The sequence below is a fragment of the Dermacentor albipictus genome, unplaced genomic scaffold (assembly GCF_038994185.2).
Source record: "Dermacentor albipictus isolate Rhodes 1998 colony unplaced genomic scaffold, USDA_Dalb.pri_finalv2 scaffold_22, whole genome shotgun sequence".
In the NCBI taxonomy this organism is placed as follows: Eukaryota; Metazoa; Arthropoda; class Arachnida; order Ixodida; family Ixodidae; genus Dermacentor; species Dermacentor albipictus.
The window spans coordinates 4,706,013-4,724,516 of NW_027225576.1; the positions used below are offsets into that span (position 1 = coordinate 4,706,013).

Consider the following 18,504-nt stretch of genomic DNA (forward strand, 5'->3'; position numbering starts at 1 on the left):
CGGCCGGGTCGGACCGCCTCGCGGGGCTCAGGTAGCCGGCCGCAGTCACCGGGTCGCGTCCACAGCTGGCGGGGTAGCCTTGTGGCCGCTCACCCGAACGCTCGAGCGCCCCGGTTCCGGACCGCCAGCCCTCCTGGACCAGTGCCCAGCGGAAGAGTGGGGCGAGGTAACCTCCCAGCGGGCGACAGCGGGCGACAGCTTCAGGTGTGGCATATTGGCGCGGTCGGCGATAGCTCCTATGGGCCAGACGCCCAGCGAGGAAGCTGTTTTCCGTCGACCGCCGAACCTCGCGCACTGCTCACGCCACGGGCCACGGGCCACACTCTCGCGCCACGCTTTTTGAGGCACCACTGCCGGCGCTCCCAAGTCGGCGTCGATGATGATGATGACCATCTTGCGGGTATTTGCCAAGATTCACTGTCCTCTTTGCCCCCGCACGGCGCACAGTCTTCGCATGTTTATGTTTCCACTCCCGCGTACCATATATTATGACAACCATCTCATCTTCAACAGCTATCAGACGCTGGGAAGCTTTCTCGCTCAAGCCCTTCTGCGCGCAGTACACCCTGAGCTTGCTTATGTAGTCCAGTGCATCTCTGTGCGAAAGTTCCGGTGTGCTGTATCCTTCATCATCGTCATTGTCCGATACACTAGCCGCGTTTACATGAATGCGACAGTGTCGCATCGCATTGCATTTCTAGCGCATCACATTCATGTAAACAACAGTAATGCGCTAGGAAGGCGCATTGCATTGATGCGCCAGGCGAGGGTAGATTTACGGGCGCGAGTCGACTCTCGCGGAGCATGTAAACACAGGATTGTTGCATTAGGAATGATGGGAAGGAATTAGCCATCAACATGGCGGCGGTCCCGGCTGCCCGCTTCGAATTGAATTTGGCGTTGCTTTTTTAAAATGCACTTCGTTCGCAGCAAATGATTGTGTAAACGGCTTTCGCTTAGTCTCAGGCCGCTTTGACGACAGAGTATTATGGATACCCTTGTGGTGTTTTCGAGATCGCTTCTCGTTTCGAACGAGTCGAAGCCTAACGAAAGAAACATTCGAGATGTCAGCGCTACCTATCGCTACAGTCAGAAAATAGCCACAACGACGCCATATGGCCTCTGAGATCCGAAGATCTCGCTGGCCAACTAAAGCTGCAAAACATGTGCACGGCTTTGCATCCGCTACACTATAGCATACGCTACAAGTTGCGTACGTTAAACTAAAACTCTCTATTTCTCGGCACTCAACCACCAACGTGCACTCGGCCTACTACCGGAAACCAATTACACCGGAAGTCGGTTGCACTTCCCTTATACGACACCATGTGGCGCTACGTTCTCGTGAGAGTTAAGGCGCTACATGTAAATGGCGTCGCATTGCCTTTCCCAAATGCGCTTGGAAATGCGATGCGACACTGTCGCATTCATGTAAACGGGGCTACTGTCATCGCGTTCACGCACTGCTGCTACAATTGCTTCGTCTGAGTCTGCTTCTTCGCAGACAAAGTCATCGCAATCCTCGTTCACGAAACCTTCGAATGTGTCGTCCTGTCCAACAATGTTCTTTTTCACCAGATCCGACCACACATCATCCGCGTTGAGGACTTCGTCGACATCGTCGCTGTGGTGGCTATCGTCGCTCCTCACATCAGGATCGCTGACCACGGCGTTGCGCACAAACCCCGCCTTTGCGAAACACTTGGCGATGGTTGATGCTTTTATCTGCCACCAAGATGCCGTGATCTTGTCGATAGCACTCCGCAGGTTTACCTTCATTGCTTCGTCTCACTGAAGGTTAATCAGCACTCTTTCGCAGATGCGCCTTTTATAATGCGCTTTCACTGCAGCGATTACGCCTTGGTCCATCGGCTGGCTCTTGGCTGTGGTATTTGCGGGCAAGAACTTGAGGCTCACTGCACTGAGCTTTAAACTTACATGATGGGCACTGCAGTTGTCAAGGCACTGCAGTTGTCAAGAAATAGGACAACTTGTCGCTTTTCCGACACCATGTCCTCGTCAAATTTTTTAAGCCAAGTTGCAAATAGCTCCCGAGTCATCGATGACTTTCTGTTGGCCTTATATGTAATCAGCAGGCACTCTCTTTTTTTGAAACAGCGCGGCCGCGCCGACCTTCCGATCTCAAACAAGCGCCTCTTGTCGCTGCCATCCATATTGGCACAGAAGAGAACGGTAAACCGCTCCTTTGAAGCCTTTCTACCAGAGCAGCGTTCGTGGGACAGTACGAGTGTGCGGTTTGGGAGCAAATTGTAAAACACGCCAGCCTCATTCGCATTGTAAATGTCCCGCTCCGCATACTTCGCCAGCATGGTCTCCATGTTTATACTGAGCCAGGCCTGAACAGTAGAATCATCAACTTGTGCGCTCTCCCCGGAGATAACATGGCAGCTTATTCCGTGCCGGTCCTTAAATCGCTGAATCCACCCATTTAATGGGTTGAAACTATCGTGGCCCAACAAGTTTGCAAATGACCTGGGCCCACTTGCACAAACGCCAGCCTCAAAGTCTAGACTTAAATCCGAATCTTGTCTTATTGTAACCTAAAATAAGACTGGACTTTCCGGCCATCATGTGGCCTTTGCTTGTAGAATCGGACCACTCACGGGCACATTCTGGACTCGCACCTCGCAGAACCACTTGAATAAAACGGCGTCGACATCTTCATACTTTGATGAACTTATCCGCTTCCTTTCTAGTGATCCACAATTTTCTTGCAGTTGCTGTTGCACCTTGTCCCTGTTCTTCCAAATTGCCGACACTGTTGTGTCGGTGATGCCGTACTTTTGCGCGACGGAAACCTTCTTTAGGCCACTTTCTACGTCTTTTATAATACTTTGCTTCGTCTCCAGGGATAAAGCTTGCCGTTTTCTTGAGTTGGAAAGATCAGGCGCCATGGCAACTTAGCCCAGCGCGACACAAACGCAAGAGAAGGAAACACGTTTTTCGGTAGCTAGGCCTACGACGCTGGCAGCACACTTCGGTATCACAAGACGACGACTTGCGCGCACCCACACAGGAGAAAAGGAGTGGCGCATGTGCAAAGCCAGCCTGTCAACCGGCCACTTCCAGCAAATGGACTTCCCTAACGTTTCCCCTTCTCTCCCACTGAGTGGGACCCCCCCGGTTACGACGGCGGCGCGGGTGCTCGGTCTGGCTCAGCCCCGCCCTCGCGGCGCTGCACAAAGAAAAGCAAAAGATAAGGCGGCTAGTTGCGCTTCTTTCTTCGCACGCTGTACTGTGTCTCTCTCCTCTATTTTTCTCCCCTCTTGCGATGGGTTTCGTGGCTTTCTTCTCCCTTTTTGTAGAGGGTGCGGGCATTGTAGTGCCGGGGGGTGCCCTCCCTTCTCTTCGGAGAAACCGCACTATACCCGGTCTTCCGTCGTGCGCGACCACGCACTAAGCGGTACGCTGACACATTACACTCTATGGGAGGCGCACTGGTGATCACATAAAGCCGCATTATATGCGGTCCCGCACTATAGGCGGTTACGTTATAAATGGTCTATGCTGTATATCATCATCTCGTACTACGAAATGAGCTTCTTTCGGCACTACATTACGTATCACATCGGCTTGATCCCTAACACATCACAAAGTTGGTATTCCATCTTGTAGATCCTCCTCCTTCTTACATTCATTTCTCCCGCAGACAGCTGATGAGTGAAATCGCCTTCCTGCAACTGTTGCCTCCAGAAGTGATGCTAACCGTTTAAAAAAAAACCTCATGCGACATTTCGTTTTGAGTGTTCTTGTTTTCCCTGTGTTTATAGATATGGTTTGAATGCTCTTCTCACATTGAATTGTGCACTCCGCTTATTAATGTCCCTTCCTTATGCACTCTGGTTTATGTAATCTATGTACGTTGAAATATGTAGTTTGAATAATTAGAAATAGTATTTATTTACTTTGGTTTGCCATCTGCTAGTATTGTATAGTCATACTAGTATATTTTTTGGGCTGGCCGAATCCCTACCGGAAACAGTGAGTGTCTCAATCTACGCCGATGACATCTGCATCTGGTCATCAGTGATCACTCGTCTGGCCAGCCTATCTCCTACAAGAGAAATCATCGGTTTTTGGGTGTCATTGTGGACCAGACCTCTCTTGGAGCCCTCATGTTGCCCAACTGAAAAAGAAGCTCACATCTATTGCTCATGTCTTCAAGTTTATCGCCGGGAAAACATGGGGATCATCAGTGGGCTCCATGCTACAGTTATATCGAGCACTTTTTATCGGATTGCTACGTTATAGTTCTCCCGTGCTTGCTAAAACATGCAAGTCAAATCTTCGAGAACTACAGAGCGTGCAAGCACAGGCACTACGTGTTTGCCTAGGACTTCCGCGGAGCGCCTCAACAGCAGAAACCATTATAATGGCTCGAGACCATCCGATCACGACTTACATTAGCATCGACACGCTTAGGGCCCATGTTCGTCATGTTTCATGCATGCAATCAAGCTCTCTTGCCTGCCTGCCAGAACGACGACCGCAGGCGTCCTTCTCCAACGAGGTCAGCATCCATCGTGCCAGTCTACCATCGGGCTTCACACCCTCAGCACGTTCAACCTCAGCTTTGTGGTGTTTAGAACAACCTCAAGTGTGTTTCACGGTTCCAGAGATAAGAAAGAAGACCGACCTGCCTACCTTGGCCCTGAAGCAAGCAGCTCTGGATTGTTTGAATACTTTCTACTTTGACGAGTCCACATATATACAGATGGCTCTTCCACTCAGACCAGCTCCACCGGCGCAGTGGTTATACCATCACGATCAATTAGCGTCCAATACAAAATTTCTCACATGACAACATCGACCAGATCAGAGCTTGTTGCCCTCCGAGGTGCCGTTGATTACATTAACAACCAACCCGCCAATCGGTGGGCAATATTCGGCGATTCGAAGGCGGCCTTGCAATGTCTTCTGTCATCTCTTTGTCGTGGGTCGTGTGAACAACTAGTGTCGGAGATACGAGAAATGCACCATCGTATGATAGCGAAAGGACACGACGTCGTGTTTCAGTGGCTGCCTGGCCATTGCGGTATCTTCGGCAATGACCTCGCTGACGAAGCTGCTAGGAAAGCACACGAAGGAGCAACCCTTGTTTCTGTACCTTTATCGCGGACCGACGCAGCCCAACACCTAAGCAAGGTAGCACACCGTATGACATTAGAGAAGTGGCACACACCTGAATTCACCCAAGAACGATTGCATTCCCTCGACCCCTCTATGCAACTGCGGCTGTTACCAGGACTTCTGCGAAATGAGGAAACAATGCTGTGCCGCTTACGCTTGGGCGTCGCATTCACCAATGCATATACGTTTTTGATTGGAATGACTGATAGCGCCGACTGTAATGCCTGCGGTGCCGAGGAAACTATAGGAACATCTACTGTGCTACTGCCCATCTTTTCAAAACGAAAGACATGACCTCTGCACAGCTCTCAATCGGCTAGATAGAACACCGTTCACCTTAAAGAAGATCTTGGGACCATGGCCTCGCATATCGCAGCTACAAAAGGCCACAAAAGCTCTGCTGCGATATTTGAAGGCTACTGAACTGAGTCAGCGTCTGTGATCCGGACTGAGTGACCGAACGGTATCCCCAGTGGACTTTCTCTTCTTCTTTTAATCTTTTCGTCCCCTTTTCCCTATCCCCAGTGTAAGGTAGCCAACCGGGCTCAGTCCTGGTTAACCTCCCTACCTTTCCTTTATCATTTGCTTTCTCGCTCTCTCTAGTATATTTTTGTTGTTTGCTGGTGCTGTTGTGCATAACTTATGTTGAACTTATTCCCCACTCCCCTCTGTAATGCCATTGGCCCTGAGGGTATAATAAATAAATAAATAAATAAATAAATAAATAAATAAATAAATAAATAAATAAATAAATAAATAAAAAGCTTACCAGCTAACAATACCATCATTTCCACTAACAAAAATTGATTCTGAATTCAAAAGAGTGATTATGGTTTGTGGAGAGAAAAAGAAAGTTCAAACTGATAAAAGAACTGCCTGTTTTCTTCATTCGGTAATATTTAACAATACCCCCAGATCTCCTTATTTTTTCTTGCAAATTGACGAAAGGAACTCCTTCAGAAAATTCAAATACAATGTTACTCGTTTTGATTGGCCACAGATAGAGGTAATTACACTAATATGGTGATGATGGAAAATGACACATGCCTTGTTTTTTTCAGAGACTTGGTCCTCAAGTCCAGCCACCTTGCTCTCCAAGTCAGAGAGGCTGGTGTTATTGCTCTCATTGGTCGCAGCCTCCTTTTCCAGCTGCTCCACCTGCAACCAGCCAGGCAGGCAGAACTCTCTTTCAGCAGGCCACAATTCACTCACTATTTTTTCCACATTATGCACAGACAGTGAATACAGCGGCCCAACTGGCTACTTGACACTTTCTTTCTTTTGCCCTGGTAGGATCAAGGCTGCACTGCTGTCCTTCACAGTGCCAGGTGCACCACAACACCTATTTCCATCACTAGAAGATGTTTATGTGAGGTTTATCAAAAATTACTACAACCATTACCTGTGCAGGCAAATACACCTTAGGTATGACAAAAGTGTTCATCTTATCAGCATAAACACACTGTCTGACAGAAGAAAATTTGATCATTTGCATTTTCTCCAGAAAACTGCACATGTAAACATAGACTCCCAACCAGTGCACTACAGGTTTTAATTCCTGCATACAATAAACCACCAATGAGACACACATATCATATCTGCCAGGTGCCTTGCAACCTCCACGCGAGTTGCTATTCTTATAGGGGTCTTCTCAACCAGCACATACGATTTGTCCCTTTTCTGAATTGTGCCGACCTAACGGAGTGCAAGTCGCATGCTAGCACTTTCACGGCAGCCTTAACAGTTAGGGGTGTACCCCGTAATCTGTTGTTTGCGTTGAGTCACGACGATGAAGGGTTCAAGCCAATGAGCACAAAAACGAGTCTTTCCATCTGTAAGTGCTTAAGTTACACAGTAGTGGTCGCAACACACTACAGTGGTGGAGCATTCTGCCCCACTGGGGCAGATACTGCAAGTCAGGGGATGCACACAATGAAAAATGGAGAAAAGTTCAGCTTTAAACACCTTCAGTTAGAAAGACAGTGCTTTGCATTACGTAGATGTACATCCAGTTAAGTATGCCAATTTTTTTAGTGCCTTCGGATTGCACATTTTTTTGGTTAGTACATTTTTTTGTACATATGAACGAGGTTCTACTCTGTCATCCTCATGCAATAGATATTGGATCAGTAAGACTGCAGGGTGGTTAAATGATATGTTGAAAGAACTTTCCTCACTGAATGCATGAAAGAAAATTCAGCTTGTTCCAACAAACATCTGTTAGCAGCTGTGGAGTGAAAACAGAAACAGTACTGAATAAACACCTCTTGTGAAGTGTCCCAAAGCCAAAGTGGCGGGCTGAATGGCAAATCCATCTCGTCACCTATTGCTCAACATCAGCAGCACAGCAGAACGTAGTTGTGAAGCTGGCTTGCTAAAATTTTGAAGCGAGGCTAGCCTCCACACACAGAAACCAAGATAACAAGAACAAAAAGCCAACGCACTACTCGCTGACCCACACTGAAAAAGGAATCCCCCTTACTTTGAACAGTGATACTAAAAAAAAAAAAGATAGGACTTTTCAAGTAGTCTGGTTTGTCATCTGTTGACCACTTTCTGGCCTCCTGCTCACAAAAAGCTCAAGCATCATTTCACTTCATTCTACTACAAGACTCCATTTGATTGCCATTCTATTTGTGAACTGCAGGAAATGAAAATCAAGTAGGCGTACCAGTAGTTTAGTGAGACGTCCTGCAGGTGACCACCTTAGGATGTGAAGTGCCAGCACAGGGCATGCCCCTACCTTTTTTTTCACGCTGCACAGAGATTCCTGCAGCTGTGCCACCTCCCCTTCCAGCCTGGCACGTTGCTCATCTGCCTGCTGCTGCTTTGCCTCAAGCTCCTCTGTCAGTTGCTTGTTCTCTGTCTCAGCTGAGGTCAGCTTCTGCTCCAGCACTGCAAGATCTGCATGTTTCATGTGCAGCGAGGAAAGGGGGCAAAAAAAAGAAAGCAGTTGAAGTGATGTTGTCAGCAACTTAATATAGTCATCGTCCTTCCCCGTGTCCGACTGCAGCAAGTATCAACAATTGTGCACATTTGGGGGGGGGGGGGGGGGGGGTACAGATCAGGTGCTAATTAACGGATTGAATCACGCACAGATGCACATAAAGATACGTCATTATAACTAAGTCCCCTGTCAGACAAAGGCCTCACTGAGAGAGCTCGGTTACGCCTGCCCTTTGCCAAATGTGCCAACCCTAGACCCACAGGCTGCCCCCTCTCACTACTTCGTCTGACCCTCGAGTGTGTTCCTCTCGTTATGGTGTCCACTCCATTACTATAATAGGCCTTCCATTATCTGTCTGCACACTGCACGTCCCTCCGAAGTTACATTCTTTCTATTTATTTCAACTAGAATGTCACTAACTGACGTCTCTAGTACATGCTGCTCTCTTTTAAGTTCTAAGCGTGACACTTCTCACTTGCCTTTCTTTTGCTTGTTATGCTGTCTAAAGTTTCATTAGAAACATTTGAGTGCCTCCAAGTTTTGGCCCCCTAGATGAGTAACAGCACGATACACTGACTACATACCTATCTTTCCAAGGCTACTGATCTGTCCTCAGGCCTTCAATTATTTATTTTGAGTTATCTTCCAAGTTTCTTAGCAAGGTAATATAGTCTGCATATTGTAGGTCCTTACAAAAGAAAGGTACACAATCAGTGCATTTTACCAGTGCTGACATATGGGGCAGAAACATGGAGACTGACAAGCATGAGAACAATTTAAGGACTGCGCAAAGAGTGATGGAACGAAGATTGCTAGGCATAATGTTAAGAGACAGAATGAGAGCGGTGTGGATCAGAGAGTGAAAGGGGTTAGCTGATATTCTAATTAACACTAAGAGAAAAAAATGGAGCTGGGCAGGTCGTGTAATGCGTAGGTCAGATCACTGGTGGACCATTAGGGTTACAGAATGGGTGCCAAGAAAAGGGAAGCACAGTTGAGGACAGCAGAAGACTAGGTGGGGCAATGAAATTAGGAAATTCGCAGGCGCTAGTTGGAATCAGTTGGCGCAGGACAGGGCTAACTGGGGATCGCAGGGAGAGGCCTTCGTCCTGCAGTGGACCTAAAATAGGCTGATGATAATGATGATGGAATAATAAAATGTTAAACCATTAAAAATATACGAAATTTGTTTGTTTTTACTGCACTACCTTTTACATAGCCTCCTTTTAGTGTGCTGAGCAGAAACAATGCACAAGTGAAAAACAACAGTGCGGTAGACTGCTTGTATGGCGTGAGAGTGTGCAATACAAGCGTCCTCAATGTTGTGTGGCGACACAACACTGAAACATGCTTTTTTTATTTTCTCCTTTTTTGAAATAGTCCCTTCAGGTGCCAAATAAATTGGCCTTTGAAGATAAAGCTTTAACAATGCATCAAGCAGTCAACCATTTTGCTGCACTGCATGTTGCGACTCACAGTAGGGGTAAGGGCATTGACAGTGGACACAGATCTTCTCCGATTTCTCTTCCATTGCAGTGATTTGACTGGCGCAGCTTTTGTTAAGAATCGAATCCTAAGAAAGCAATCAGAGTGCACTACTGCCTAACAGAAAGCCAGTGCAGGATGGGCTGTCTTTCTGTGATGCAACAAGTGTACAAACTTCTTTCTCGCTCACCCGCTATCATCATCATTATCATAATCACTTTGCTGTTCCAGTAAAATGCTATGTCTGTCCAACCGCTCTTCCTGCGTGCTCCTTAGCAGGTTACTAAAAAATGGTGTCGTGAAACCCGGGAGCTGTATTAATCAATGACCGAACAGTCCCCAGGGCTGACTGATGATGAGTCCACACATGGATTTGCCAACCTCATCCACTCACCTGCTACAAGGAGGCTGAGCTGACCACGCATAGAGGCTTTATCAGAATGAAGGCAAGCCTCATCTTTGATGATATCGATGCAGCATTTAGTGAAGTCACAACACTTCAGGAGAGGCTTTGTTTTTGAGACGAGAACGCGAGAAGTACTGAGGCGAGACGAGAAGTACTGACTTCTGATGATAAAATATATGAGGAATATACCTTACAGGTAGACAAGAATAAAATAGTGATGCTAAAGTCTAAAATCAGACTTGCTATTGAGATGAGGCAGAGTGCAAACAGCAAAGACATGATGCAGATCCCTGGAAGCGAAATGGGCAGTTTAGTACTCCTGTGCCTTGAAGCGCTGCAAAAACCACAGCCGGTAAAAGATCGCAAGAGAAAAGCTTCAAGCTAGGGCCACATTGAACAAGGTACAAGAATGAACAGAATAACAGAAATCTTCAAAGAAATTGAAGTACCCACTGAAAAAAAAAAAAAAACAATCCCATCTCTAAAACCTTCAGTAACATGGTTATTGACGTCAATGATGAACTGAAGATAGCTACCAATTGATGTCATCATCATGAACTTTTGAGCCACGTCGAGGGTGAAAGAAGGATGAACTTGAAGTAGCTCCTGTAGCCACAGTAATACCAAAATAGCATTTGTACAGTGGGCAGGACGTGCAACTGGTGAAAATAGCAACACGTGCATCGACAATGCCTCAGATGAGCAGTCCAGGAGCCCACAAAGACCTCATTTTTGCCAAGGAGTCACGGTACTGTCCACGTGAAGGTATGCAAATCATTGTATTGATGAGTATGAAGGCTCATGCATGAACCAAAGCCAAATGAATGCCAGCCAGTACAAGTGCCGACGACAGGTTGTCGATCTTCAATGCAGAATCAATGTAGCACAGTATCTATCTAGCCACAGCCATGTCTCTCACTGTCAGAACTGACTGCTGAACTCTTAAGGAATCCTACGTGGCACAAACAACCAACGTCCGACCATTACGACTATGACTGGCACATTTATCCAGTAGGGCAAGGACAACAATACATCAGAGACCAGACATCATCCGCGTAAAATAAACGTAGTGCAAAGACAGAACAAGGTCTCAGTTTCACCAAGTGCATTGCCGACTCTGCACATCACATGACAACGTTTACACTGTTTAAAAAAATATCAAGCAACGACAACAGAATACTAAGTGTCAGCTTCTGACATTCAATGTTGAGCAACCTCTACACATGCACGCCTGAATTGGCATTATGAAACAAAGTACAACTGTGCATTCAGTAAGATGACAAGGACAGGGCACAGATGGTGGTAGATTCTGATCATAAGGCGAATCTACATGAACCAGTGAACAACAACGGCCATGCAAGGTTTCCTTCACATTCACTGACCTACTGTAACTTCACGATTGTTTTTTATGTGGTATAATCAGACTGACTGTTCTCCAAGGAGACGGAAATAACCCTTCGTGTCTGGGCCGTAAGGGTGTATAAACTACTTCCTTGCTCACACAGCCCGCTATCATCATCATCATCATCATCATCAATTTGTTGTTGCATTAAAATGCCATGTCTGTCCATAGACTGCTCTTACTGTGTGCTCTTTCGTGGGTTTCTACAATAAGAGGGCTGTGTGTGTGTGTGTGTGTGTGTGTGTGTGTGTGTGTGTGTGTGTGTGTGTGTGTGTGTGTGTGTGTGTGTGCGCGTGCACGTGTGTGTGTGTGTGCATTGCTGCCAGCATAATGAGAAAGAAAAGACGCCTGCCACATCCTAGCTGTGTCCCCAAGAACTGCCACACCAGAAGCGTTAAGGAAGGCACTGCAAGGCAACGCTGCGCTGCATGTGCCCACACACCATATGCCGACAGAGTGGCGGCTCATGCTTGAGAATTGGATGGATGGCATGCGACAGGAGGTGATGAAGAAGAGGGCAACGTTTGAAGAATCAAAGCTCAAGGCCCATTTTGTTTTTTGTTTTTTAGAGTGAAGTCTCGAGTTGATGGGCACAGGTTTGCCCAGAATAAATCAGTTTTTTCTTAGAAATGGCTGGCGTAACTGTTACATTTCTGGTGGAGGTGCCGGGCATGATTTCAAGCCCCACACATGTCAGGAAAAGTAGCCTGGATCCCCGAAGGTTGGAGCTAATAGAATTAATGCCTGTCCACCAACACACAAGTCGCTGCATACAAGGCGAGCCCCCTCGATTTTGGTCCTCTTGCCAATTCACCAAGGGAGGCGGCGGCAGTCAGCCTAGGCACCAGTGCAATGGCTACTCAAGTGACTTCACCTCACATTGTTGTAGACTCACCCCGCATCCCAGAATCCGTTAATGGAGACATATTCGAGGATGCCAAGGAGTGGCTCGAAAACTTTGAGTGTGTCGCCAGATGTAATGGTTGGACAAAATGAAGAAACTCCATTATGTGTACTTCACACTGCAGGAATCTGCATGCCTGTGGTTTCAAAATCATGAAGCATCGTTGTCATTGTGGGATGACTTCCGACGAGAGCTGCTTGCTACATACCCGAGCAAGGACCACAGAAAGAGGGCAGAAGCTGCTCTTCAGGTGAGGAACCAATGCAACAATGAAAGTGTGACCATGTGCATTGAAGTCATGTCCCACCTCTTTCGCCGAGCTGATTCAAACATGGCCGAGGTCAAGAAATTGCGGTACCTAATGCGCGGTGTGAAAGAGGAACACATTGCCAGCCTGGTTCGTAATACGCCCCGCACTGTGGCCGAATTCTGACGAGAAGCGACGACAATGGAGAAGATTCTAAAGCAGCATGCAAGGCAGTACAACAGAGATGCAAGCATCGCATCATTTGACATTGGGTAAAGAGCCCTCCCCAACAACATCGAAGTCCTACGTGAACTAGTGAGGTCTGTCGTAAGGGAAGAGCTCCAGAAATTGCAGCTGGTTCAAAGCCCTCCTACAGTGTTTTAACTTGCAGATCTCGTATGCCAAGAAATGCAGCAAGTAATTTATGAACCAGAGTCACAGATACAGCCCCTAGCACAACCGGAGCATCAGCCACGGATCTAATACAACCAAGTTTTACGGCAGTACCTTGCACACACTGACTCTGCATGAACTACCGCCATGCATCAGATGCTTCCTCGCAGTATGCCGCCCGTGCTGGAAGGAAGACCATGTAAAAGCGATGTATGGCATACTGCAGATCGGTGGCCCCTCTGCTACCACTGTGGAGAGGCTGGTCACCTGTATCAGGTATGGTAGCGCATTACAAGAGATGACACAAGTGGGGTGCTGCTAGCGCCTCCTAATTGCAGGGTTAGTCGGGTGCGACAGGGAGTAGGCTCTTCCACTTTGGCTGGGAGTCGGCAAGCAGTGCGGACATTCTGTGCGTGCGCTGATCCATGCTTCTGCGAGACAGTCTCGCGTGGCCTAGGAACGGGAATCCTGAATGTACAAATACGATCGTTTGAATGCGCCACCGTTCGCATGACTGTACGCATGAACGGCCAGGCATTGGTGTCCAGCATGAGGCAAACATATTGTTACGCGAAGGATGAGTCAGTGAGACGAGCAACTATTTACAGGTTATATTTACAACAGCGGTTGCAGCGCTGACTGGTTAGATTCACAGCATGAGCCCAGTTCGTTCTTCCTTCTCTCCTCTTCCTCCTCTTCCCAGTGATGGCACCCATGCGCATTGTTCAAACAATCAAATATCACATGCGTGTAGCATAATCCCCCGGCGGCAGAAGCGACGTCCCAGAGTGTCTAAATGTCATCACTGGGAGGGTGATACTGCTTCAGTCGTGTAATGTGCACAATATCACTGGACTGGGAAGCAGATGGGGCGTCGGGGGCGATCTCGTAGGCGACGAGAGTCATGGCACGAAGCACTCGGTATGGGCCTATGTAACGAGACAGCAGTTTTTCTGACAGGCCGACCTGACGCGATGAAGACCATAGAAGCACCAAAGAACCAGGCGGGATGTGCACGTCTCGGTGTCGCCGGTTGTACAAACGCCTTTGACTCTCTTGGGATTTCAGAAGGCGGTTACGGGCAATTTTCCGTGTGTGAGCACAGCGGGCAATGGCGTCAAGTGCATATTCACTGGTCAGTGCCGCATAAACAGGAAGGGTTATGCTGAGGGGCAGTGTTGGTTCTCGGCCGAACAGAAGGAAAAGTAGGGAATATCCAACTGTGTCGTGGCGCAAGAAATTCGCTCGCAATCCAGCTGTGGTGAGTCGGACTTCCGCAATTTGTCACGTGCCCATCTTTTGCGAATAGCAACTCGGCTAGCAGGCATTAGTTAACGAAAAGTGCAATAAATGCCCTTATGATTGCTTCCACTATTGTGTGGTCGTTCCTTTGTCCAAAAAGCACAGGTGAGAACCCCACATCTGGCGCCCAACATGGGGCCTCTTGGGGCATCGGACGATGACAGTTTTGCTTCGTTCGAGAAAATTGAAGTGTAGGCCTAGCATGGATTTTGATTGCTAGCGTCAGAGGTGTGCTTTCTTGAGCGAGGTGACAGTTGTTGTAATGTGAACTTTTCAACATGCTAAGCCTTTTCGCAAGTGTTTTTTTTTTAAATTACATTCATTTGTACGAGAGCCGCATGGTCTACATCCTGGGAGAGTGAGGCTTAGCGCCCGTGGAGCATTGGCAAGCCTGAAGCCTCGTGGGTAGTCAAAATTTCTTATGTAAATAGCTTCTTCTATCTGTTTAAGTTTGATAAAGTCGTGGCTCTGAGATCTGGATGGCTGCAGGCCACGGGTGCCGCTACGGGCTGACTGGTATTGCGGCCTGGCACCGGGCGCTCTGACACCATCTGGGACAGTGGGTGCCGTCTACTCAGATGGTATGTGCACCGAGCGGGGTAGGACCACCTCATAGAGCTGACGTATCCTTGCGGCTGCCTGTTTTGTGCCCATTTTGGGTATTGTTTTTTGGATGCCGGTTGTTGTAAGGGTAGCGATGCTTTAGGCCTAAGGCTTTATGAAGCTGCCTGTCGCCTGTGGAAGGACACAATCTGGTAGACTGTGGCACTGAGGTGTTGCACTTTGCTTCCCTCACTATATTTAGCCTCGCACGAATTGAAATTACTGGTTTGACTCTTAAAGCGAGCTCTGTTCACATGAACTTAGCATCTGAGTAGCCACCTGATCTGTTTTTGCTAGCCGAATTGAACATCGTACCATGTGGGTGATGTGCATGCAGAATTCCTCTCCCTTGCGCTACTTTAGTGTTTCTGAGTGCGTTGAGTGTATGCAGCGTAAGTGGTGTCACCCCTGGTTTGCTGTCACCTGCACATAATCTGCGCTGCTGCTTCAGACTGCGATCGAGCCATCCCGGGCAATGGAAATGCTGTGGCCAGTTCGCTGCATAGACTTCGTTGGCCATCTGCGTTCGGCTTGCAACTCTTGGCGGCAGAGAAAAGAGCCGGCAATCACCAACGGCCACTGCGGCTCTCGCCAGCAGGGAGGGTTGGCGCGAGTGACACTTGCTCGTGCCGACTACTGCATTGCCATTTCCAGAGTCCTGGCTTGGAATCATGCCGTTGAGTCTGCAGAGCTGCTGCTGTGACCAGCAGATGCCAGCAATGTACCCCAAGGACAATGTCTGCTAGCATGTTATAGACAGCGTGTAGACCTTTTCCTCGGCACGGCCACTGCTGCATGTACTACCTCTTGTTCAGGAAGCACAAGTTGATGTTAGATTGTGTGACATGTTTCACCGGAATATGTAGTGATTTATGGTCGGGGGGGGGGGGGGGATGCGCGACTCTCACACATCCCCTTGTGTGTTGTTTTCCCCGCATGTCTCGCGTCTTCTGTAAAGTGGCTTCTCCGCGTAGCTTAGTGCCGGAGGCGGTCGGTCTGGTTGCAGCATATTACGAGAGATGGCGCGAGTGTGGCTCTGCTAGTGCCTCCTAAGGGCAGGGTTAGTCGGGTGCGAAGGGAGTAGGCTCTTCCTCTTTGGTGGGGGTTGGCAAGCGGCAGGGACATTCCGCGCGTGCGCCGACCCATGCTTCTGCGAGACCATCTTGCTTGGCCTAGGAACGAGACACCGGAATGGACAAACACGATCGTTTGAACACGGCACCATTCACATGACTGTAAGCATGAACGACCAGGCGTTAGCGTCCAGCATGGGGCAAACGTATTCACTCACTATCCGGTTGCGGTGAGTCGGACTTCCGCGATTTGTCCCGCGTCCAACAGCATGTTTTGTGGATAGCAACTCGTCTAGCAGACATTAGTCTATGGAAGGTGCAATAAATGCCCTTGTGATTGTTTGCACTACCGTGTTGTTGTTCCTTTGTATCAAAAGCATGAGTGAGAACACCACACGGGAATGTCACTATCGCCGAGTGGGGCTGCGTGGCTTCTCTGTAAATGCGCCTTGCCCTCGAAATGGTGAGCATTGTTATACAGTAGAAGCATTTCTATTTACGTGTCAAAATATTCCGAACCCCTAGCAACATGAACCTCGACCGACAGCGCCTATGCATTATTGGTTGCCGAGTCCGCGTCCATCCTCCATTTCACCGAGGAGTTGCTCCCAAAGTCCGCGATGGGAAAACTAGAGCCAGCGACCTGTAGAGGCAAGGCCGCTGTCGCCCGGAAAACTGAAGGCCCTCCATTGCTAACCCTATGAAATGACGGCAAGGACGCAGTGATGAACAAATGCAGTGATGGCGACGTTACTTCTGAGTTGAGTGTCATTATCGATGACTTCGAAGTGACTGCATTGATAGACACTGGTGCGAACTATTCAGTTATTAGCATTGTGCTCACCAGAAATTTGAAAAAGGTATTGACCCATTGGGCCAAATCTCTGATACGTACAGCCAGGGGACACTGAGTCAAGTCGGTAGGAATGTGCACAGCAAGAATTGGAATTAGAGGCTTTATGTACATTAGCAACATTATTGTTCTCCCCGAGTGTTGCCGTGATCTGATCCTGGGCATGGTCTTTTTACAAGCAAATGCCGCAATCATCAACTTGCAAGAATTCCACATGTTGTTTTCTAAGGAAAATGCTGTTGCCATTTATGATGTGGAACAACCACATACAGTGGAACCCCGATTATACGACTTTCTCGGGACCGCGAAAAAGCATCGCAAAATGCGGGCATCGTAAAATCCGAACATAAATTATGCCTATAAATATACTACTTATATCATGCGACGGATTTACGAGCAACTTCAATGTAAACTACTAACATACTCGGCAGGGCTTGGAAACCCAAATTACCAAAAAAGTAAGTGCGATAAGAACTAATGCTGCAGTACAGGTACCAATCACGCTTTATTCAAACTAACCTTTACGGCACTCCACTGCCCACTGCCGCAATTCCCACCAGCTGGCGCGAACGTTAAAAAAAAGTCGGTAAGTTTCTTTCGAACCTTGTTTGATCCATGAACGAAGAGCTTTCGCTCGAGTCGGGCAACATCCAAAAGGAGGTCCTTTGGGGCATTGCGTGAACAGATGAAGTTCTGGATGCCGTCTATGTGCCGTAGCACTTCGGCAAACGTGGTAGGCACAGGCACAGCATCTCTGGCATCGTCGTTGTCCTTGTCCGATGTCGCAGCGGTGTCGGCACTAGGCAAAGCCTCCTCAATGGCGTCATCCAGAGACACCTCCCGCAGCTCGCAACATTGTCGCCGGCCTCCACGTACTCAGTGAAGGTCGTGGTGAGGTTTAAACCCTTGAAAACATCATTGGCGAAGCCTGTATTGGCCTCGAACGGCATCGAGGTTGTTGCGTCCCCAGCAGAGGAGGCAGTCTATTGCTTAAAGCCACAGTGCTTGAACGAGTTAGTGATTGTGCTTCGTGACACTGCGTTTCAAGAACTGGCAATAAAATGCATGGCGTGAAGCACAGTGATCTTTCTTTCCGACTCGATGCGCTCCATAGCCGCCAGCCGACGCTGCACTAACCGCTTCCGGTACCCTTGCTTGACGCACTTAATGATGCCGGCATCCAGTGGCTGCAGCCGGCTTGTGCACTTGGGCAGAAAAAAAAACAACCTTTATGTTCCTCAGGCTGGACGTATCAGGTGGGTGGCATGATGCGTTGTCCACGAAAAGCAATATTTTCCTTGCATTAGCACCCATTTTGTTATCCAGCTGCTGCAAAAAATTGCTGAAGAGTGAAGACGTCATCCATGCCTTTTTGTTGAAGTTGTAGCTGCACGGCAGTGTCTTCAATTTCTTAAAGCACTGTGGTTTTGCAAACTTTCCAACGACGAGCATGGGCAGCCTCTCGGAACCGTCCTTGTTAGCACAGAATAGTGCCATCACACACTCTTTACTACGCTTGCTACTATGACAGCTGTCACCCTTAAATGCAAGGGTTCGCTCGGGCTGCATATGGTAAAAAATACCGCTCTCATCGGCGTTGAAAACGTAGCAGGGCTTGTATGCAGCGATTATCTCGGGCAGCGACTCCATCCACTCGTTCACCGTCGAAACGCCCATGGAAGTGCTTTCTCTGCAGGAGCGGCTGTACACAATCCTGTTTCGTTTTTTAAAGCAATCT

The 18,504-nt window shown here is 48.2% G+C and overlaps 2 protein-coding genes across 9 annotated transcripts in view; both read right to left on the reverse strand.

The window, feature by feature from the left end:
* Positions 1 to 18,504, reverse strand: part of RpL35 (Ribosomal protein L35) — a 343,229-nt gene that overhangs the window by 92,017 nt on the left and 232,708 nt on the right. The window lies entirely within an intron of this gene.
* LOC139052370 (golgin subfamily A member 1-like) overlaps positions 1 to 18,504 on the reverse strand; it is a 231,397-nt gene that overhangs the window by 47,503 nt on the left and 165,390 nt on the right. For all 8 annotated transcript variants that reach the window (XR_011509873.1, XM_070529459.1, XM_070529462.1 and 5 more), the window contains 2 exons: positions 7,895 to 8,055; positions 6,199 to 6,309 (listed from right to left, as the gene is read on the reverse strand). Coding sequence is in view for 7 of the 8 variants with exons in the window: in XM_070529459.1 (XP_070385560.1) it covers positions 6,199 to 6,309; positions 7,895 to 8,055 (272 nt within the window). In the remaining variant the exon portion in view is untranslated. The remainder of the gene's footprint in view (positions 1 to 6,198; positions 6,310 to 7,894; positions 8,056 to 18,504) is intronic.